Genomic DNA, 24,308 nt, shown 5'->3' with positions numbered 1-24,308 from the left:
AAATGACAGTATTTCATCTTTTCCTATGGCTGAATGGTATTCCATTGCTTACATGTACCACATCTTCTTTATCCAGTCCTCTATCAAAGGACACTTTGGTTGTCTCCATGTCTTGGTCACTGTGAAGAATGCTGCAATGAACATAGGGGTGCATATATCTTTGCAAATAAATGTTTTCACAATTTTTGGGTAGATACCCAAAAGAGGGGTTGCTGGGTCATATGGTAACTCTATTTTTAGGAGTCTCCATACTGTTTTCCATAGTGGCTGTACCAGTTTACATTCCCACCTTTTTTCCATAACCTCTCTAACATTTGTTATTACTTGTCTTGTTGACAATAGCCATTCTAACAGGTGTGAGGTGGTATCTTATTGTAGCTTTGATTGCATTTCCCTAATAGCTAGTGAAGTTGAGCATCTTTTCATATATCTGTTGACCATTTGTATGACTTCTTGGGAGAAGTGTCAATTCAGGTCCTCTGCCCATTTTTAAAAATTGGATTGTTGTTTGTTTAGTGTTGAATTGTATGAGTTCTTTATATATTTTGGATATTAATCCCTTTTCAGACTGTTTTTTTGTGAATATCATCTCTTATTCGGTTGGTTGCTTTATTGTTTTGTTGTTGGTTTCTTTTGCTATGCAGAAACTTTTTAGTTTGTATGTGGCTTTCCAATATTCCCAGCACCATTTCTTGAAGAGGCTTTTTTCTTCTTCATTGTATATTTTTGGCTCCTTTGTCAAAATTATTTGCCCAAATACTAGTGAATTCTACCAAACATTCAAAGAAGATTTGATACCTATCATTCTCAAACTCTTCCAAAATAATTGCAGAGGCAATAATTCCTAACATATTTTATGAGGCTAACATACCTTGACACCAAAACCTGGAAAGGATAACACACACACACAAAAGGAAACTACAGACCAATTTCTCTATTGAATACAGATGCAAAAATCCTAAACAAAATACTAGTAAATCAAACAACAGACATTAAAAAAATAATACATCATGGTCAGGGACATAAGGATAGTTCAACATACGTAAATCGATCAATGTGACATACCACATTAACAAAATAAAGGATAAAAGTCATTATTTTATCAATAGACATAGAAAAAGCATTTGATAAGATACAATATTCATTTATGATTAAAAAAAACTCAATAAAATGGGTATAGAAGGAAAGTACCTCAACATAATAAAGGCCATATATGACTAAACCTTAGCTAACATCATACTCAATGGTGAAAAACTAATGGGGAAAGTAGACACTAAACAAATTATTTCACAAAGAATTGGTTATTTACAAGTAAATCATGTGATGATTTCTTTGGTATTTATTGCAAGGAAAATATCTTTCCAGATGAGTGTATTATGCTTTTGCTTTTCAAGTGAAAAAGATATTAGCTATTTTTTCTTCCTTTGATGATAAGAAAGCTAGAGATAAATTTTATTTTATTTTTAATCCTCACCCGAGGATATTTTTCCATTGATTTTTAGAGAGAGGAAGAGAAAGGGAAAGACAGAAATATCAATTTGAGAGAAACAGATCGATTGGTTGCCTCCTGCATGTACCCCAACCAGGGCCCGGGCCAGGGAGGAGCCTGCAACCGAGGTATGTGCCCTTGACCAGAATCAAACCTGGTACTCTTTGATCCGCAGGCTGATGCTCTATCCACTGAGCCAAACCAGCTAGGGCTAGAGATAAATTTTATATTAAATTGACACAATTATCATATCATAGGCTGATAGATAATTATCTATATCTCTAACTATATCTAAAATAAAAATGTTTAGAGATAAAGATACAAAATCTTTATACCTTTATTTTAACTATTATCTATAATAATAAAAGCATAATATGCTAATTAGACCGGATAGCTGAACGACCTTCCGGATGAAGTGGGGGCTGCGAGGGCTGAGGCAAGCCGCCACGGCTGCCAGGGCTGAGCCCCTTGCATGAATTTTGTGCATCAGGCCTCTAGTGTCTTTATAAACATCTTATTTCTTGCAGGCTGAGCAAGGAAATAAAGAGGGACAAGGTACGGAGAGAGGACTAAGGTATACAGTACAAATAAAAAACAATTATGTCTTCTTGGAGTTTTATTTCACAATTACATTTGAAAAGCAGAACTGTCCTATATATCCACTGTTGTATAAAATTATTATAGAAGTTCCAACTTATACTTTTCTCTAAAACCTGTGATCCTACTAAAAATGGGGATCTCAATAGCTTTTAGACCATGACAAAAACAAGGGACAGATTAAAATGTCAATAACATATTTTGTTAAAAAATCAGAATTTCAAAATCTTTTGAAACTCTGTAGCACTTTAAGGGAACTTCTAATACTACCTAACATTTGAAAGGATTCCACAGTTTGGCTCCTGCAAAATGGTTTTTGACAGCCAATGTGCAGGAACCAGGATCTACATTGAAACTTGAATTTGAGCCACTTAGACATTATGATGTTGCCCAAATGTGAAGTGGTTCCATTGGCAATACCATATCTTCTCTCTGAAGCATGAAACTGAGTTGGGGGAAACAGACCTTATCTAAGTCTTGATCAGACAGAAAAAAAATTGAGAAAGACTTTCTGGCATCCATTCTTTGTGAAGACACAAAGAAGCTAAATGAAGTTAACAACTCTACAAAGGCTAGAAATTATGGTGCCCTAGAGACTTCATCATCACTGCCATGTTCATTGATGCCAATGGACATTTACTGAGCTCTCATCATGTATTAGTACAATATCAGGGACTTTACTTAAAATGGTCTTGAAGGTGCCGAAACCGGTTTGGCTCAGTGGATAGAGCGTCGGCCTGTGGACTCAAGGGTCCTAGGTTCGATTCCGGTCAAGGGCATGTGTCTTGGTTGCGGGCACATCCCCAGTAGGGGGTGTGCAAGAGGCAGCTGATCGATGTTTCTCTCTCATCGATGTTTCTAACTCTCTATCCCTCTCTCTTCTTCTCTGTAAAATGGTCTTGAAGGTCATGGACCTTATTTTCTGGCTCCTTATAATTCCTTGTGCCTGGCACCGGGTTTTTGAAGATAGCAGATATTCAGCAAATATGTATGGATTGTAGGAATGAGCCTGCAAGAGACTTCCAGTCTAACTGAGTGATAGGATAGAGGTTACTTGTTTGCTAGCAAGAACAGTAACCTATTTTTACTGTTTCTTTCTAGTACATGTCCACACATAACAGGCAGTTAGGGGTGACCAGGCCGGCAGAGGAGGGCAGTGAGGGGCAATCGTGCCGGCAGGGGAGGGCAGTTAGGGGTGACCAGGCTGGCAGGGGAGGGCAGTTGGGGGTGACCAGGCTGGCAGGGGAGGACAGTTAGGGGTGACCAGGCAGGCAGGGGAGGGCAGTTAGGGGCAATTGAGCCGGCAGGGAAGCAGTTAGGTATTGATCAGGTTGGCAGGGGAGTGGTTAGGGGGTGATCAGGCTGGCAGGCAGAAGTGGTTAGGGGCAATCAGGCAGGTAGGCAGGGGAGAGGTTGAGAGCCAGCAGTCCTGGATTGTGAGAAGGATGTCCCAGATTGGAGAGGGTGCAGGCTGGGCTGAGGGACACCCCCACCCAGTTCACGAATTTCATGCACCAGGCCTCTAGTTTTACAGATAAAAGAGAAAGTAAGGACCAACAAAGCATGATGCTGGAGAGAGGGATGAGTCAGTATCTGTGGCTGATAATGTCACTGTCAGAAATGGGGATGTTTAGGAAGGAAAGTTGATTTTTGGAGAAGTACTAAACTTATACTCTAAAACACTTGTTTCCTATGGGTTTATGTCACTTAAGAATCAAATAACAAATATTTGGATACTGCTATAAGCCAGGAATTGGACCAAGTATAGGAGAAAGAATGATGAGCAGGTAAGATATGGTCCCTGTTTTCACAGACCTTGGAGTTTATGAGAAAAGTGAGGCACTAAAAAAATAATTATAGTAACAGTAATGAATTTTTTGACGGTGATGTAATATTGTGTATAATGGAAGCACATGTTAGGAGGGTATATAGAATGTAGTCTGGGATTTCCTTGAGAAAGTGACATTTAACCAATGGGTGATGTTAATAGTTTGGTGCCTCATATTAGGGATAGTGATTTGTTTAAGACAGGTTATATACCAGAGGTATCAATCTTAATACCTACTACGAACCATCGCTTCTAGCAAAACTACATTACTTATATAGATCTGCTTCACGGGACAGCATTAGGGGCCATCTTTTATATTTCATGACCCTGCATTGTCCATCCACAGCTGATTGAACCAGGAATGGACACTGATCTAAGTGCAGCTAGTTCCTAGGACCATCACCTACGGTCTGAAGCAAAGAGATGAGAAAAAAATTTTTTTTCTTAAGAATCTGAATGGGAAACACCAAGAGATTGGTGGAGGATTGCATGCAGCTGAGGTAAAGTCAGAATTGGAGACACATGAAGGCCATGCATTTGCCAAAGTTTTCAGTGGGCAGAAAGAGTAAGGAAAAGGAAGAAGCTGATCAATACCCAGAAGAGAGGAATTAGAGAGACAGAGATTCCTCTAGAGAAATACCATGTGTCCATAACAGACAAGTGGCAAGAGAGCTGTTTCGTACAGCAATATTAATTATCAATGACTACAATCATAAGATGATGAGTACCCTCACAATAACCCATAATGGATTCCTTTCACATTAGAGTAACATCATCAAGTCTAAATGACTTAAGTTAACATTTCAGTACAGGGTTCAGTTTTATCTATTTTCTGTAAGAATCCTTTTTAGGAGACAAACTACAAATTCAACCCAAGTTATCTGAGTGGGTCTCTATGCTTGGTAGACAAAAGGGCTTAATTAAAACACATTATCCCCTCATGGATAAAAGTAAACTAAAAAAGAGCTACTGTATTGAGTTCAGCTACTAGGGTAAATTATGATATATAAAACAAATATGTTTGCTACCTTTAAATGTCCTTAATTGTCATAATTATAGCATGCCTATCTCAACACAGATGCATATGATATATTCTTAGGAAAATTGCCACAACTGTTGATACTTATACTGAAGTGTTATTTTGCATACTGTATACCATACACATATACATATACATGAAATATATTTATGTATACCTAACTAAATCAATTATACAAATGTGTAAACAATTATATGACTTCCTCACAATTCTGCATGTATACTAGAAACACTGAGATGATAACCTCCATATAATTATTATTTCTTCCCATGCAGCCTTTCGAGTACATCACTGGGTATATAGATGGTAGATTAAAAATTATATCTTTCTGTCCAAGTGAAAGTAATTTGTTTCCAGATATAATTTCAACAACGAAGAAAACTTTTTAAAGGAATAAAGGTAATATCTCATAATACTAACTGCATTATTTAAAACTAATTTATTTTTACAGACATACCTAGAAGATATTGTGGATTGGTTCCAGACCACCACAATGAAGTGAATATTGCAAAAGAGTAAGTCACATGAATGCATTATTTCTCAGTGCATATAAAAGTTATACTTATACTATACTGTAGTCCATTACCTGTTCAATACCATTATGTCTAAAAAAACCCTCAACATGTACATACCTTAACTGGGAATACTTTATTGATAAAAAATGCTATCATCTGTGCCTTTGGTGAGTTGCAATCTGTCGGCAAGTGGAGGGTCTCACCTCCATGTTGATGATTGCTGACTGATCAAGGTAGTGGTTACTGAAGGCTGATGGCTGTGACAATTTCTTAAATTAAAACACAAATGAAGTTTGCTGCCTTGATTGACCCTTTCAGGAATGATTTGTGGTATGAGACGCTGTTTAATACCATTTATCCATAGAACTTCTTTCAAAATTAAAGTCAATCCTCTCAAATCCTGTTGCTGTCTTATCAACTAAGTTTATATAATATTCTAAATCATTTGTTGTCATTTAACAATTGTTACAGCATCTTTACTGGGGAGATTCCATATCAAGAAACCATTTTCTGTGCTCATCCATAAAAAGTAACTGCTCACCCGTTAAAGTTTATCATGAGATTGCAGCAACTCAGTCACATCTTCAGTCTCGATTTCTAAGTCTATTTCTGAGATTTCTACCACATCTGACGTTACTTCTTCCACTAGTCTCAAACCCTTTCAAGTCATCTATGAGAGTTGGAATCAACTTCTTCTAAACTCCTGTTAATATTGATATTTTGACCTTTTCCCATGAATCATGAATGTTCTCAATGACATCTAGAATAGTGAATCCCTACCAGAAGATTTCCAATTTAATTTATCCAGATCCATCAGAGAAGTCACTATGGCAGCTATAGCCTTATGAAATGTATTTCTTTTTTTTAAAAATATATTTTATTGATTTTTTACAGAGAGGAAGAGAGAGGGATAGAGAGCCAGAAACATCGATGAGAGAGAAACATCGACCAGCTGCCTCCTGCACACACCCCACTGGGGATGTGCCCGCAACCAAGGTACATGCCCTTGACCGGAATTGAACCCGGGACCCTTGAGTCCACAGGCCGACGCTCTATCCACTGAGCCAAACCGGTTTCGGCTGAAATGTATTTCTTAAATAATAAAACTCAAAAGTCAAAACTGTTCCTTCACCCATGGGCTGTAGAATGGATGTTATATTATTAGACATGAAAACAACATTGACCTCATTGTACATTTCCATCAGAGCTCTTGGGTGACCAGGTGAATTGTGAATGATCAGTAATATTTTGAAAGAAACCGTTTGTTCTGAGCAGTAAGTCTCAATAGTGAGCTTAAAATATTCAGTAAACCATGTTGTAATCAGATGCACTATCATCCAAGCTTCGTTGTTCCATTAAAGAACACAGGCAGAGTAGATTGAGCATAATTCTTAAGTTCCTAGGATTTTCGGAATGGTAAATGAGCACTGGCTTAAATTTAAAGTCACCAACTGTATTAGCCCCTAATAAGAGAATCAACCTGTCTTTTGAAGCTTTGAAGCCGGGCACTGCCTCTGGCTATGAAAGTCCTAGATGCCATCTTCTTCCATTAGAGGGCTGTTTTGTGTTTATTGAAAATCAAATCTGTTATTTAGTGTAGCCACCTTCATTAATTACCTTAGCTAGAGCTTCTAGATAATTTGGTGCGCTTCTATAGCAGCACTTGTTGCTTCACTTGGCACTTTTATGTTATGAAGACCAATCTCTGCTACTTGCATACTTTTTGGCAGCATCCTTACCTCTCTCAGTCGTCACAGAATTGAAGAGAGTTAGGGTCTTGCTCTGGAGGTGGCTTTGGCTTCAGGGAAAGTTGTGGCTGGCTTGGTCTTCTAGCCAGACCACTAAAACTTCCACCACATCAGAAATAAGGCTGTTTCACTTTCTCATCACTTGTGTGTTCACTGTAGTGCTTTCAATGTTCTTCGAGATCTTTTCCTTTGCATTCACAACTTGGCTCATTGTTTGGCACAAGAAGTTTAGCTGTCAGACTATTTCGGCTTTCAACATGACTTCCTCACTGAACTTACTCATTTCTAGCTTTTGATTTTCAGTGAGAGACATGTGACTAATTCTTTCATCTGAACATTTAGAGGGCACTGTAGGGCTATTAATTGGCCCAATTTCAATATTGTTGTGTCTCAGGGAATAGGGAGGCTTAAGGAGAGGGAGAGAGATGGCTAGTTGAGCAGTCTTAACATACACAACATTTATAGATTAAGTTTTCCATTTATTTTTAAATTATTATTTTTAATCCTCATCTGAGGATATGTTTTCACTGATTTTTTTTTTTTTTAAAGAGAGAGAGGAACGGAGAGAGAGAAAGAGATCAATGTGAGAGAAACACCTACCAGCCGCCTCCCGCCTGCAACCCAGGTGTGTGCCCTGACTGAGAATGGAACTCACAGCCTTTTTGGTGTATGGGATGATGCTCTAACCAAATGAGCCACGGGTCAGGGCTAAGTTTGCCATTTTATATGGGTGAGGTCCGTGTTGCTGCCAAACAATTACAGTAGTAACATCAAATACTACTGATCACAGATCACCATAACAAATATAACAAAAAAGTATGAAATATTGTGAGAATTACCAAAATGTGACACAGAGACATGAAGTGAGCAAATGCTGTCAGAAAAATGGCACCAACAAACTTGCTCAATACAGGGATGCCACAAACGTCCCTCTGTAAAAAATGCAGTATCTGCAAAGTGCAATAAAGCGAAGTACAATAAAACAAAGTATGCCTGTACCATAAGAGGAAAGCTTACCAAAAGTGTCATGAATCAATAGTGCTCTGATAAGCATCGATTTAGTAAGGAAAGTGTTATAAAACATGTTCCCTTGGTTTCTAATATACTTTAAAAAATAACATGGATAATAACATGACAAATATATAATGATACTAGTGGCCCAGTGCATAAAACTCATGCACTGAGGTGGGGAGGGTTCCCTCAGCCCAGCCTGCACCCTCTCCAATCAAACATCCCTCTCACAATCTGGGACCACTGGCTCCTAACCACTCACCTGCCTGCCTGCCTGATCGCCCCTAACCTCTCTGCCTGCCTGCCTGATTGCCCCTAACTGCCCTCCCCTGCTGACCTGATCCTTACCCCAACTGCTCTCCCCTGCCAGCCTGATCACCCCTAACTACCTCTGCCTGCCTGATCACCCCTAACTGCCCTCCCCTGGCAGCCTGATCTCGCCCCCAACTGCCCTCCCCTACAGGCATAATCTCGCCCCCAACTGCCCTCCTCTGGCGACCTGATCTCACCCCCAACTGCCTTAAAACCCCTCCTCAGCCCCCACCTTAGGTTCTGCCTTCACAGTTCACCCAGAGTAGGTTCTGACTGGTTGGTTTCCATGCCAGTCGGCGTCAATAGCTCCAACCCTAGGCAGCCATTGGCTCCTCACAATTCACCCAGATTTGGTTCTGATTGGTCGGTTCCTATGCCAGTCAGCGTCAAAAGCTCTGCCTCCTAGGCAGCCATTGGCTCCTCACAGTTCACCCAGATTTGGTTCTGATTGGTTGGTTTCTATGCCAGTCAGTGTCTCCGGGCCTATCTCTGGGCCTGATCAGAGAGGTGGGGCTAATCAGCAGCCCCTGCGGAGGCCCGAAGAGAAAGAGAGAGGCAACGGCTGATCAATAGCTGCCACGGAGGCTACCGATCAGACCCTGCTTCTCTCTCCAGGCCTCTCTCTGGGCCTGATCTGCAGCCCCGGCAGCAGTCAGTGCTGGGTCGCCACGGCAACCCAGCACTGACTGCAGGACTGACTTCCAGTGTTCAGTTGAGCCTTTGGTCGTTATGGTTACTGCCTTTTTATATATATATATAGATAAATTATATAAATAAATGAAGTTGCAGAAAAAGATATTTCAGTTTTACCCTTATGACACATATTATAAGACCTTAATAACAAGAGTAGATTGAAGGCATCATATCATTTTGGAATTTATATTAATGCATCTTTAGTGTCATGTGTATATACAGGAATTCACCTTACATATTCAGATTTAGATAAATGCTTAGAGAGTTGATGTAATATATTTTTTTAAAAACTAAGCCTTCATTTACTTCTTTTAATGGTGAAGATAAAAATTAGTGTATGTTAAATAATTTTATTTTCAAGAAAAACAAATGAGTCACAGATAAGAGATTTTGCAGCTCATATAACTTCTCTAACTTCTGCACAGTGCCTAAAAGTTGCTATACATATCCCAAACAGCATTTTACATCCACCTTGATGAACAGAATATGCCACTAAGATATTATCCATGGTTCACAACAAACTTGGACAATACCCAAGTCTGCAGAAATGAAACATGAAGTAGAAGAACCCAAAGACTGGAACCCAAAACATTGATGGCAGAAACATATAGATAACAGTTCTAACTTCCAGAAAACACAAACTAATTTTTATTGTTTAGAATGTGAGCTGATAGAACAAATGGGAGAAAGCTACATGGTGTCCTATTACTACAGAAGCATCTTCCATGTTAGAGTTTATTTTACACAGAAAACTGCAAATAAATAATGATAAGAGATCATAGTGTGTCTGATAATCTGTGACAACAATTCTAACGCTGTCGGTGTAGCCACTGGAGAAACCTGCACGTACTGAGCCCTGACCCACAGAGTCTTTTATCTGCATGTGTACTCTCCACAGGCCAAGCAAATAAAGGCCAAATGATAATTTACACATGAATCAACTTTCTCTGCAGCACAGGCACCAGAGACGTTTCTTTCTCTGTTACTCAGAGAAAGGCAGCCAGGTCTAAGCTTGTCTCACTAGAAATCATACAAGTGAAACCACGATTTGCAGGAAAATGGCAGATCAGCAAAGGGAAGCTGTTCTGAATGCTAGATAAAAATGGAAGCCACAAAGGATTAGATGAATATTTAGTTTGAAAGCAGTCCTGACAGTAACAATGAATCTTTATCCTATTCAAAACAGGTAGTGTCATACAAACTGAAACGCAGATACAATCCTGATAGAAGATTACACAAGATACCTGGGTGGGTATCTTTAAAGACTACAGCCTTCATTTGAATAAATGTAGACTGGTGGATCCTTTCTTTGCATCTAGATCTTATTCAGAGTACATACAGTTATTTCACCTGAATGTCATCTGGAAGATATATTGCCCACTTTGATAATGAGAAATAAATCAGGCTTGTTCATGAAAAACTGGGAACACATTTTATACCAAGGAACTTGTAAAGGGAAAAAATTTATACAGTGTATTTTTCTTCAATCCAGACCCCTTGGCACCTAGGTCAACTTTACAAAATCATCAAACTATTGCTATAACCTTTTTTTTTTTAGGAATGTATAAGTGAACAATAATTGTCCTGGCTCATTTAACAGAAGAATGGAGACTTATTATTAAATTTGTGTTAATAGGACATTTCAAAGATGACTATGTAATCTTCTAATGAATGATAGGTAATAACTAAATCAATTTTTATTCCATTGTTACCACTTTTACATCTGCCCCCTTTTGACTCAACAATGCATATCCATATCCCTAACTTTCTTCAAATCTGGTTCAAAACTCACTGTTTAGGAAACTTTCCTTTTTGTTTTGGTGTGGTGCTTGGATATAGAAGAGCATAAGTAAATACTCCTAGCTATTGATAGGCCAAAATCTGAAACATATATTTTATTCATGAGTTGTAAATATTAGAAATGTGGTATAATTTCTGTTTCATAAAAGGAAATTATAAAATTTTATGCTTTTAGAATCCAGAAATGAATCTGTAAACTCCATACCATAATTCACACTCTGAGACACAGCCAAAAATATTAAGAGTAAGTTATTAAGAGTAAGTCACATCAATTCTTTTTGATGGATTGCATACATAAAAAATTCTGACAATGAATAGTTTTTGACATTACAGTGGAACCACGGTTCTTGAACTTAATTCATTCCAGAATGTTGTTCGAAAAGCCATTTGTTTGAAACCTGAATCATTTTTGTCCCATCCTACCTAATAATAGACAAATATGCAAATTGACCTGCACCTTTGCTACGCCCAAGCCATGCCCACCAGCCAAGCCACACCCACCAACCAATCAGGATGAGTATGCAAATTACCCAACCCAAGATGGCGGCTAATTTGCATATCAAGACAGTGTAGAAAGAAGCCAAGAGCTGCAGAAGGGAGCAAAGCTTCTGAGAAGCAAGCAAGCCAGGGGGAGGAGAAGGGAGGAGCGGAGGCGGGGCCGGGGGAGAAGGAAGGAGAGCAGGCGGGCTGGCGGAGAAGGCAGGGTGGGGGAGAAGGGAGGAGCCCAGGCAGGGCTGGGGGAGAAGGGAGAAAAGCAGGCGGGCTGGCGGAGAAGGTGGGGTGGGGGAGAAGGGAGGAGCCCAGGCGGAGCTGGGGGAGAAGGGAGAAAAGCAGGCAGGGCGGGGTGGAGTGCAGCAGGAAACCCTATTGCAGAATTTTTCCTGCAACAGGAATGCTACTTAGAAATAATGTAAATTGAATTAATCCATTCCAGACCCCCAAATGATTTCCTGTTTTAACATTTCTTATATACAGTACATGTCTAATGTACTGTTTAATCTATAAATAAACACTTCTTAAATTTATTGAACTACCCCCTACTAACCTTAAACAAATTTTTAATCACTGCCTTGGGAATGCTATAACTGGCTAACTGCTTTTTGTTTTTCTAATCAACAACAGTTTTTCTATCTATTCAATTGCCTGTGATTGTTTTGTGAGCACTTTCACACCCTTAGCAACATTAGCACTCTTGATGGTCTCTTTATTGTTTTAAAATTGTGCTAAGCATTATCTCTTTTGTTGCCTGAGAGACGCTTTTTGTCATGCTAAGGTATCAGCATGGACATTATGCTAAGTGAAATGTCAGAAAAAGAAAGACATATACTATATGATCTCACTTATATGTGGAATCTAAGAACAAAAGAAAATAAAACCAAGCTCATAGATACAGAGAGCAGATTGGTGGATGCCAAAGGTGAGGATGAGGTAAAGGGAGTCAAAAGGTATACACTTCCAGTTATAAAATAATTAAGTCTTGGGGATGTAATAAACAACATTTCACTGTATTGCATATTTGAAAGTTGCCAAGAGTAAATCTTATAAGTTCTTATTACAAGAAAAAGGAATTCTACAAGTATGTATGTTGAAGGATGTTAATTAGACTTAATGTGGTGATCATTTATATATATACTAGTGGCCCGATGCACGAATGAAGAATTGTGCAAGAATGGACCTTCGTTCCCCTGGCTGCTGGCACTGCATTCGCTCTGGCCAGAGCAGCCTTTCCGTTCTGGCCCGGAGCCGCCTTTCTGCCTTCCGACGCTGTCCAGAGGCACCGAGCGGCTGGGGTGGTGCGGAACGCCCTGTCCCGCCCCTGGCCACTCAGCACCTGTGTATGCAAATTAACCTGTCACCTTTGTTGGGTTAATTTGCATACTCACTCCTGATTGGCTGGTGGGCGCCATGAAGGTACGGTCAATTAGCATGTTACTCTTTTATTAGGTAGGCTAGAGGCCTGGTGCACGAATTCATGCACTGGTGGGGTCTCTCTGAGTGGCCTGCAGAGATCAGTGAACCTCCGTGCTGCCACAGCCTGGCCTTACCTGCCAGCTCGTCAGGCTCCAGCCTGCTGTCCATGTCAATCCCACACAGCAATAAGTAGTGTGTGAAGCAGCAGGTGGCTGGGGAGGAGCCTGAGACCGGGCTGGGTGCTGCGCCACTGCTCCCGCTCATCCCGGCCCCGCTGTGCCTGATGCGGGCTCGGGCATACAGGGGGAGTGTCTGTGGGAGAGGCTTGCACTGCTGCAACTGCGCTGGCTGGCCAGCCATGAGCCCAGTGTCTGGCACCTGTCTGTCAGCTGAGTGGTGCTCCTGCTGTGGGAGCGCACTGACCACCAGGGGGCAGCTCCTGCATTGAGTGTCTGCCCTCTGGTGGTTAGTGTGCATCATAGCGACCGGTCATTCCACTGTTCGGTCGATTTGCATATTACACTTTTATTATATAGGATGTGTGTGTGTGTGTGTGTGTGTGTGTGTGTGTGTATACACACACACACATCTATATATATAAAAGCCTAAGCGACAGGACGACCAGATGACTGCACGGTAGCTATGATGTGCACTGACCACCAGGGGGCAGACGCTCAATGCAGGAGCTGCCCCCTGGTGGTCAGTGAGCTGTCACAGGGGGAGCACTGCTCAGCTCAGCCAGAAGCCGGGCTCATGGCTGGTGAGTGCAGCGGCAGTGGCAGGAGCCTCTCCCATTTCCGCTGCAGGCTGGTGGTAAGGAGTGAGGGGCCCTGGACTTCGAGAGCCCCAGACTGCGAGAGGGATGTTTGACTACTGGCTTAGACCTGATCCCCCTGGCAGGTGGACATCCCCTGAGGGGTCTCGGACTGCAAAAGGGCACAGGTCGGGCTGGGGGACCACCACCCCCACTGCATGAATCTTGTGCACTGGGCCTCTAGTGTGTGTGTGTGTGTGTGTGTGTGTGTGTGTGTGTCTGTGTGTGTGTGTACTAGAGGCCTGATGCATGAAAATTCATTCACTGGAGGGGGGGTCCCTCAGCCCGGCCTGCCCCCTTTCACAGTCTGGGAGCCATCAGGGGCAGGAGGCGACCCAGTGATCAGGGTAAGGCGACACCCCATCACACCTCTGCTGCTGCCACTGCCGGCAGCACAAGCCTCGGTTGGCCCTGGGCGGCTGGGCAGCCACCATCTGAGGCTTGCCTGATCCTTGGGCCAGCCCTGGGTGGCTGGGGGGCTGAGGGGACTGGGGGACTCCAGAGGCAGGCGCGTGGAGCGGCCGGACCCGCTTGGGGGCGGGCCCAGCCATGCTGCATGCCTGCCGCCCCAGCAGGGCTGAGGGAACTGGGCACCAACATCTTGTGGCTGTGGGTGCTGTCATCTTTGAGGATGGGGCATTCAATTAGCATATCCCCTCCTTATTGGCTGTGGGTGTTGCCATCTTTGCAATGGTGTGAGGGTCAATTAGCATATTCTCTCTTTATTAGATAGGATATATGAATATCAAATCATTATGTTTAAAACCTGAAACTAACACAATGTTGTATATCAATTGTACTTCAATTTAAAAAATCCCTTCACAATGAAATATCACCTCTCAATTGTTAGGATATCTTTTATCAAAAAGACAAGAGAAAAAATGCTGCAAGGATGTGGAAAAAAGAGAACACTTGTGTACTGTTGGTGGGAATGTGGTACAGCCACAATGGAGAACAGTATGTAAGTTCCTAAAAAAACAAACAAAAACAGAACTACCATATAACCCAGCAATCCCACTTTTCGCTACATATCCAAAGAAAATGCAGCCAGTATTTTGAAGATATACTTTCATGTTCATTGCAGCATAATAATAGTAGCCCAGGCATTAAAAACAACTGGTGTCTGTCAACAGATGAATGGATCAAGAAAATGTGGAGGTATATATAATGGCGTATTATTCAGCCTTAAGCAAAGAAGGAAATCCTGTCATTTGCAACAATATGGATAAATGTGGAAGGCATTATTCTAAGAAGAACATGCCAGATAGGGAAAGACATATACTGCATGGTATTACTTATATGTGGAATATAAAAAAAGACAAACCCACCACAAACAATGAATCAAACAAAAAACACCAGTGGTTGACAGGGACTTGATGGGGGTGGAAGTGGGGTGAGGATGGGGGGAAATAAGGGAAGATTGGTGGGGAGGAAAAGTACCAAGGAAAAAGGAATATTCGTGAGAGTTGCCTACTGTGAGGACTCTAAGAATACATTAAAAAAAAAGTCATGCCATAATTTAGCAAATGATATTCATTGGTTTGTTCACCAACTTATAGGTAAATTTATAAAACAGCTCTTGTACATTTCATGACCATTTGGCATGACAACCTCAATGTCACTTACTGAGCTCAAAGAGATGAAGTTTGGATAGTGAAGGGGGAGCAAAGAAAGACAATTAAAATGCTCATGATTGTATAATTAATTTCATAAAATATTTGATGAATAATCTCAATTACTAAATTTCTTTTTTCCATTAATATTTATTACAAGTAGGTTTAGTGCTTGTTTTGTTGTTGTTAAGAAAAAGTTACCCTAATTTAAGAAGTGATTTACTACTGTGTTAAGTTAATGGTACTTTACTTGTAAGGCATAAAGGACTATGTATGATCTATAAAAGCAAAGCAGGTGACTGTCCACATATATAAGGATAACAAGAGAATGGGGCTAGTAGGGAATCAGGGGAGGAAGAAATCAGGAGCTCATCAAATACCAAGCAAAGCTAGAGAGAGAGAAAATGCTAATTTGAATCCATTTAATTTAATGTATTTAAGATGCTATTAGTGGTTTTTTGTTTGCTTGTTTTGTTTTTGAGTTTTAGGAACAGGGGGTAGCATAAGTATATAAACCTAGTAATATCCCCCAACTTCATTTCCCTATGTACTCTGTTCTTCTTCATTACATTTGGTAAGACCAGCTTCTTATCAAAGTCATCTCTCCTTGTCTTATCATTCATCCAGTTCCCTCCTTATTGATCATCAGACCATGAAAGAGACAATGGATAGCTTTACTAGAGTCAATATATAATGTGGATATCGCATCTACTCAATCTACCAGGTCTGTCGATCTGCCATGGGGGAAACTGGATTGGCCTATAAGTTGATGTTCACAAAAGCAAGCTGATAATTACACAGAAACTTGTGATCCACAAATGTGTGAATAATGATTTTGGATAACACTGGTACTTTCTAAAGTATCTAAATTAAGTTGATGGGACGATAACTTTAAAAGCCATCCTAATTTGCATTTGTAAGCAAAACACCAAATCTGTCCCTTCCCAATTCTGATTTTCCTTATTACTGCTACATAAAAAATGAAAATAAACACCTGTTTGCCAAAGCAAATAACCTTACTCCTTAAACTTGCGAACATATGAACAAAATACCAAGCAAAAAGAAAGTTACCTTTTTAAAATATATATATTTTTATTGATTTCAGAGAGGAAGGGAGAGGGAGAGAGAGAAACATCAATGATGAAAGAGAATCATCATTGATCAGCTGCCTCCTGCACGCCCCCTACTGGGGATCCCCGCAACCTGGGCATGTGCCCTTGACTGGAATAGAATACTGGACCCTTCTGTCCACAGCCAGAAACTCTATCCACTGAGCCAAACTGGCTAGGTGAAAGTTACCTTTTTTAAAGGTGATAAAACTAGAAAATTGAAGGGTATAGTTTCAGACGATTGTACCATAACAAAAAATGGTAAAACTGCTGTTCACCTAAAACTTACATAATGTTGTTAACCAATGTCACCCCAATAAATTTAATTAAGTAAAAACTACTGTCATGTATGTGGGAAGAACTAGTTAATATCTGGGACACCCCTTTTGTACACTTGACTGACAAGATAAGGCATGAGAGGCTCCTTTTTTCAAGTTTGAATGGGGCTGACTGGAGCAAACCTAGTCTTGCAAAGGGTTATTCAGCCATTGTAGGGCGGTGGGGGGGGGGGGGTGGGCGGGGGGAGAGAAGCAAAGAGAATAAAGCTGAATTCCTAAATTTGTAAGGCTACATCATTAAGCTGTGGGTTCTTAAGAAAATGTCATTAAAATTCTTTAATAGAGAAATCAAGAAAAAGAGAAATTGCTTTTCAAATTATGTCTTTGTTGTTATGCTGGGGCGCTTGAAAAACTTGCCCCATCACAGCACCAAATAGTTGATTTGCATATTTTGGAAGAAATCTGCATTGGTCGGAAGTGGCTAAATCTAAGGGTGTATATTATATACCCTATGTTAGTCAATGGTCATACTAGTACACACTGTTTTTAGATCCTTATTTTCTAGTCAAATAAATTCTAGTTCATATCAGAAGTCTCATGTACTGGTAAAAACAAATTTAAGTCATGTACTAGTACACCTAGTATGCTATTTTTCTTTGTTACCCTAAAACTTCTCTCTGATCTCTGGAATATTTTCTTAAATAAATATTTATAGATAAAACAAAGCATGGCTAAATGCTAAAATTTTACTTGCAATTTTCCTTTCCAAACTTATTCCTCTTTTATTTCTTCATCTCAGTAAATGACACCACCTAGATGTTCAAGCCACACGTCTAGGAATCACCCTTCATTCTTCCTATCTTCTCACTCGTAGATGTAAATGAGTAAGATATGGACACTTTTTCCTACCTCTACTGGCACCACCATTCAAGCCACCATAACCTGCTTAGGCTTCTGCAATAGCTTCTAAGTAGTCATCTACTTACATTCTTACTCCTCTAGCAATCCACTTTCTCTCTAGAAATTAGATACTCTCACTCTCCAACTTGAGAACCTCCAGTGGCATCCCACTGTACTTATAGGACAAAGCAGAAATTCAGACTCCAGGTCTAAAAGTCCTTGAATAATTTGGGCCTTGTCTTTATCTTCTCCTTGCTCTACTTTCGTTCCTTTCTGTTTCCTCAGTGTGTGTAGAATGAATCTGTGGATCTGACATAGCATAATTCAGGGCCATACACCATGTCTGTTAGTTCCACTTATAAGTGCCCTCAATATTAGTACGTCTAGAAAAAAACATAGCAGATTATATTTATCTCCACAAAATGAATGTTCACACAGGAAAAATCAAAGCACAATTTCATCCTTTATTTGTTGTACTTAGTTATGTATACCAGGTAATGGAAGATTATAAGCATAATATGTCGTGTGCATTTATAAGTTTGGAAAAATTGTGATTTTAAACAGGAACAGACTTTCTCAAGGACGGTTGTGAGTCTCCTGTCTATAATAATAAAAGTGTAATATGCTAATTAGACCGAACAGCTGAACAACCTTCCGGACGTCCTTCCAGATGACCTTCCGGATGAAGCCAGGGCTGCGAGGGCTGAGGCAAGCTGCTGTGGCTGCAAGGGCCAAACCCCTTGCATGAATTTCGTGCACCGGGCCTCTAGTTTATATCTAAAATGCAATAGTGATTGTACATTTCACATTGCTGAAAAATTCCACATTACTTTCATTTACAATTGTACTATGTAAAAATAACTATACAAAATATATTTTTCTTACTTGAGGGTTTTGCAAAAGTGCTTTGCAAGAGGAACATGATTTTCTTTTGGTTCTTCACAGGAGCATCCGGAATGGCCACTGTTCCAGGGCTTTCAAAATGCTGACTGATTATACACTTGAAAATGATGAATTGTTTTCCTCATTAGTAAGGAAAGCATTATAAAAACCCTTAAAACAAGATATTTTGCATAGATTTTATCTAACAGGACACTGGCAATTTCAACCCTTCCAGAATCCTGAAGAAGCCAAATTAGTTTACGAAAAATAAATATAGACTGCCATTATTACTATTATGTCAATTGTTACTGGGTAATAATTGTCAGCAGTAATTTTACAGTTTGTATTCAACTAGAAAGTATAGAATATAAAGAATCATAATAGGGAAATAGAAAACCCAGCATGAATTTTTTAATGTGAAGTAAAGAATAAAGATAAAAATAAAATGTAAAATGAATGATAAAGTAGAATTACAATGTTAATTGAGAATTTGTTCTAAATGGCAATTAGAACTGAGAACTCATCTCCTTAAAAAACTTTATGTATAATTGAAACCATCCCAACATTTGATTAATAAAAAATAGATTTACCACTCTAATCAGATATGGAATATACCATCAGAGTGTATATTTTAAAAATAAAGCAAAATTTTATTTATAGAAAAATATCTTTAACATGCAGTAGCTGTTAATTTTCAGAAATTTTGAATTGACTGCACAATTTTTCAAACAAGCTCTTACACTGAATAAGAGACTCAAAGCTTGGGAAAAATACCACTGACTTTTAAAATTTTTAGGCTGATTGGTTGGAAGGTGAGATAAATGATCATTTAAATTTAATATTTAAATGAGAGAAAAGGAAAAACTAACTTAGAAAAAGGTTAAAGGTAGAAGGTAGTATAAAGAAAGATAGAAATGTTATTGAATTAATAAAACATATTTATTTCAATGGAAAGAACAGTAAAGTATGTAGGCACTAGCTCCGGACATAGTAACTTTGGGGAAGAGCTGAGTAAGTCTTGCTCAAGATCAGTTTATTTTACTACACTCTTCCACAGGTGGGTCTAAGTTATGTTGAGAATTATCTCCAAATCTTAAGGAAGTATTTTATTATGTCATTATCAGTTATTGGTCTTCTAAATAACACAACATACTTACATATGAAAAATCAAACTATTCTAAGTCTCTCCCTGGATATGGCTTGGACATGACAACATTCAATATTTTTAAAATGATGGGGCTAAGAACAATATGAACAAAAGGGTTAACCACATTTGGGCAGTAGTTTCAGAAAAGGGAGGGACAGAAATGTATAATCCACTGATATTCTAGAGCATATAAAGCTTTTCTTAAGATAATGAGGAAAAGAAGGAAAAAAAGGATGGTGGGTAAGAAATACTTTAAAAAAATAACCACAGAATTTAGTCCATAACTAAACTTAATTTGAAGAAAAGAGAATTTATAAACTCCTTATTTATAAGTATGATTTAGGGATTAACTTTTATTAATCTTTAAATAATTTAGAAAACAATAGAAAATACCTATCTGATTTGACTCTTTAATCACATTACCAGAAACTCAGTGTTTGACTCCACAAGTTATTCTCAGTCTCTCTCATTTCCACTTGGTCTGTTTGTCATGTTAGCCACTGCAGAAACCAAACCACACCAAACCAATTTTCATTTTCCTCACTCATACCAATGCATATGAAACACAGTCATCTCTAGACACTGAAATGTAACCCTTTTCTAGTACCACTTGGTAAAGAAAAGGTTTTCAAAATGACAGAAGTAGCTTTTCTTTTCTTCTAGTTTTATGAAGTTTTTCTACTTTATAACCTGGATTTTATAGAGAGCCAGCAGAACCTACATCTCAAGTGTGAGGGAATTTTAAATTAAAAATCTTAAATGGAATGTTTTGAAGCAGCACTGCTCTCTGACACTGATGGTTTTGTTTTGGGATTACAGAATATAAAACCATTTCCTCAAGATAGTTTGTGTTCAGCATAAAATATTTAAAATGTCTCATTTCAAGAGATCTGGTGGGAGTTCATGACAGATGTGTTCTTTCTTTCTTTTTTTTTTAAGAACAGCCTTATTTTGTCTAATTAGCACTGGTGATTTACCCTTGGCAGTATGAACTTATTGAGGGGAAAGAAAAGTAGACCAGCTTCTTTGGAGAAAAGAACAAACTGGAGATAAAATGGAAAAAAGGCATGTTTTTAAAAGGTATTTTGCAGCAAATGCCCACAAACAGCCCTCGGAGAGTTCACTTATTTATGCATCACCATATGATCAATCCAATTGCCTTTGGTCTCGAACAGAGAAAACCTCGGTACAAAGCATTCTCCAGGTGTTAGTTTAGGTTTGTCATTATTTCCTATTTATAGACTCTGTCTAGTAAAAGAAGACAAATTACTGTAAGTGAGGGTAAACGTGATTAAATGAGTCCTCTGAAGATAAGAGGGTGCATGGACAAGGGTCATTAACACAAGTGGCCTCTCCGGGCCCAGACCACATTTGTATTTTGTGGATTTGGAAAAACAACAACAAAGCAAGAATAATTTCTACTACATATATCCAAAGAGAAATCGTCCCATTTACCCTAATAAACATTTTCATGCTTTTGCAGTATTTTAATAACACAGTGATAGTGCCAAAATACTCTCAGAATACACTTAGAACAATATTGGAGAAATTATTCATCCTAAGGAGTCTAATCGGGAATGCTGAAGAAACATAGTTATAATCAGACTAGATATAAGGCCTAGAATGTAAATTAGTGTATGCCAAGATCATCTGAATCAAATGAAAAGTTGAAATTTGTAAAGTTTCAATTAAAACCTCTCACTCTTTCTTTCACCTGATTGTAGCCCCATATGGCAAGGTCAGCCCTTTCAGTGAACAAACAGCTCAGTCGCCTCCAGTGTAGCTGTTATCTTTCTCAACAAGGGGAGACATTTGGCACTGCCTAAAGCTGGGGCATGAACCCTGGCTAAGCTTAAGACATTTATCTGACAGCATCAGCTGACACTCCACAAACACATTTGCTCTCCATGACCTCAGAGCATTCGTGATTAATCAAAAATGTATCTTGAATCTTGAGAACAAGCTACAAGCAGGCACACACAAAAAAGAATATGCTCTCGATCTCGCTTATCGACTCCAGAGTTATATTGAATTTAGAAATAGCAAATAGAATAAAATGATCAATATGTTCTCACTTGTCCATGGAAGAGCAAACTTTATCCCTCAAGCAAAAGACATTGATCATGTAAATGTTTCAGAAATGCTTTCAAACTAAAGAATGCAAAATGTACAGGGCTTACCGGGGGTGGGGAAGGAGACCTACCCAAGAGGAGCTCTGGCTTTAACTTTAAAAGAAAAAAATCTATAGCTTGAAGACATAAAGTGTATGTTTGTAGCATGCTATACTTTTAAAAACCCGTGTGTTCCACTTAAAACCTTTTTTGGTAACATGTTGCCAAATGTTCTTAATAAAACATTACAAGAGACTTTAAAACTTAATGAAGGAACATTATTTGTGCAGAGAAAACCCGTTGCCTCATTTTAAATGAGACACAGTTATAGCATATCCCCTATGCACTGTTTACAATTTATAATTTATAATTTATGTCTCTTGGTTCAAACACACTATTGTCTGTAGTCATCTGCTAAGTAATATGATTGGCATGTGAATACTGTAATATTCTGTTTCCCAAAACAGCATAATTTGGTATACTTTTATTTTCATTGGTACTTTTCACTTTCTAATAACAATACTAAACTCTAATTAAAGCAATGGGAAACAGAAGTCATATGCCCCACCCTTGATAATATGAAAATGATGATTATTTAAAAAAATCTCTACATTTGAACTTATTAAATCCCATTCTTGCCTGGTTACCCACTGGTTAGGTTACAGTCGTTCACGATCCTATGGCAGATCATTCCACTAAAGAAAAACCACATGTCCTGGTCCCTGTTGGCATGGCAAACAAACTTTCATAGCATGTGCTCACTCTATAAAATGGTGGTACTAATTAGAAGATATAAACTCATGCTGAGACATGATATGAATTGGCTTTATGTATCTACTAAGCTCACAGCAGTACTAGATTTATACTGTTGTTGCTTTAAACTAACACTAAACAGAAAATTCAACGTCTAGATCTGTATGATAAGAAAGCAAAAGTGATTGAGTTGAAAAACAAAATCTCAGCCCCTCATATTTGGTTTTACTTCAAAAATGTTTCCTGTGCACTCAGAGGTTGCCCAGCACTTCTCTCCCATATGTTTACCTAACTTAAATTCTTCAAACATGAATTGCAAGTACCAGATAGCACAGCTGTATGTTTTGACATCCATGGTGAAAATGAGCAGAAAATCTAACTGTTCCATATCAAGAAGTATTTTTACTAGTGCTAATGTGCCTTAAATACCTTGTTCCACAGATGAGTGGCCTGGCACCTGCTGCATGAGAAATAGCCAATTACTGTTCAGTGTCTCTAATTTTCTGATTCAATTAGCATGCTTCAGAGCTTTCCAGTTTAATTGCAAACTACTTCACAGTTAGCTCTCTGATTAATCATTGCCCATCTGCAAGCCATCGGAAAACTTAGTGGAACAAATTTGTGTACTTTGGAATGCTGGGAGCTTAGCAAATCAAACTTGTTTTGGTATATAAAGCTTTAATTTTGTTTGCCCTTTTCAGCTGCACTTGTAAGAAGCTCTGTACTGATTAAACAGGAAGTACGGACAATAATATGCTACATTATGCATATAATTACTGTAAATACAACCGAGATTGTAGAAACATCATTTAAGGTTAGGCACTAACATGAATGGAGAAGGAGGTCAAGAAAACACATTTGGAATCAATTTCTTTCCATTATGACCAAATGTAAGTATCAACGAAAAAAAAAAAAAAAGCTGTGTGACACATAGTGATGTCATTACAGCACCTGTTCCCCTGAAGGCATTTTAAATTCTGGCTTTTCATGTACTCATAAAATCTTTCTTGTTATTTAATTAGTAGACTACTAAGTTTTATAAGCTTTGTTTACAAAACATATATTAGGGATTTTAAAGCGAACTGGCACCACATTGTTTATGCTTCATTTTCTAAGCCTTTTTGCTGGTCCCCTGAACGTATGAATGATAATATCAGAAAACAAAACTGTTTTAATTGAGCTTTGGCTGGAGTCTAGATTATATCTTAACCCATAATCATGATTTCTTCATTTTTGAACAATAAACCATGAATTGCATATTTTGCTCATTCCTATGAACAAATACCACAGAGGGGACTCTGCATTGTTTGAGGAAGGAGGCTTTATAAAACGAACTCTAAAGTCCTTTCCAACTCCCAGTTTCTCTGGTTCACATTTTAAATTTGGAATTATTCTTTAATAATTTTTTAAAAGCGTCTAAATACATCTACTGTAGAAGAGGTTTTATTTCCAAGACCAAATCGTAAGCTTGGGAGGGCAGGAATCGTGAATGTAGCGGACCAGTGTATCTCCAGTGCCTCACAGAGAGCCTGCACATTCTTGGGGCTCAATTAATATTTTGGATGAAGGGAAGGGAGCAGAATGGGTCCTGAATTTCCCATGGTATGTCACAGTGCCAGGCTGGACCGTGTGTTCTCCTTCTGTAACCTCAACAGGATGCAGTCATGCTATCTCATAAAGATGTTGACAAGTATCATCATTTTACAATTATTTGGCTGTATCAATAATGCAAGGAGAAGTGTGCTTTGCTAATTACAA

General features: G+C 38.9%; 1 protein-coding gene across 5 annotated transcripts in view; it reads right to left on the bottom strand.

Annotated features, from left to right (window-relative positions):
• Positions 1–24,308, bottom strand: part of ARB2A (ARB2 cotranscriptional regulator A) — a 372,775-nt gene that overhangs the window by 24,477 nt on the left and 323,990 nt on the right. The window contains exon 11 of one of the 5 annotated variants that reach the window (XM_079790344.1): positions 17,700–18,434. The exons of the other annotated variants lie outside the window; for them this stretch is intronic. Coding sequence (XP_079646470.1) covers positions 18,424–18,434 — 11 coding nt within the window. The 3' untranslated portion in view covers positions 17,700–18,423. Of the gene's footprint in view, positions 1–17,699; positions 18,435–24,308 lie in introns of those variants that run through there. 5 annotated transcript variants of the gene reach the window in all.

Source organism: Cnephaeus nilssonii (genome assembly GCF_951640355.1).
Source record: "Cnephaeus nilssonii genome assembly, chromosome: 2".
In the NCBI taxonomy this organism is placed as follows: Eukaryota; Metazoa; Chordata; class Mammalia; order Chiroptera; family Vespertilionidae; genus Cnephaeus; species Cnephaeus nilssonii.
The sequence above is the reverse complement of the archived record's forward strand: the minus strand, read 5'-3'. Positions and strand labels throughout refer to the sequence as shown.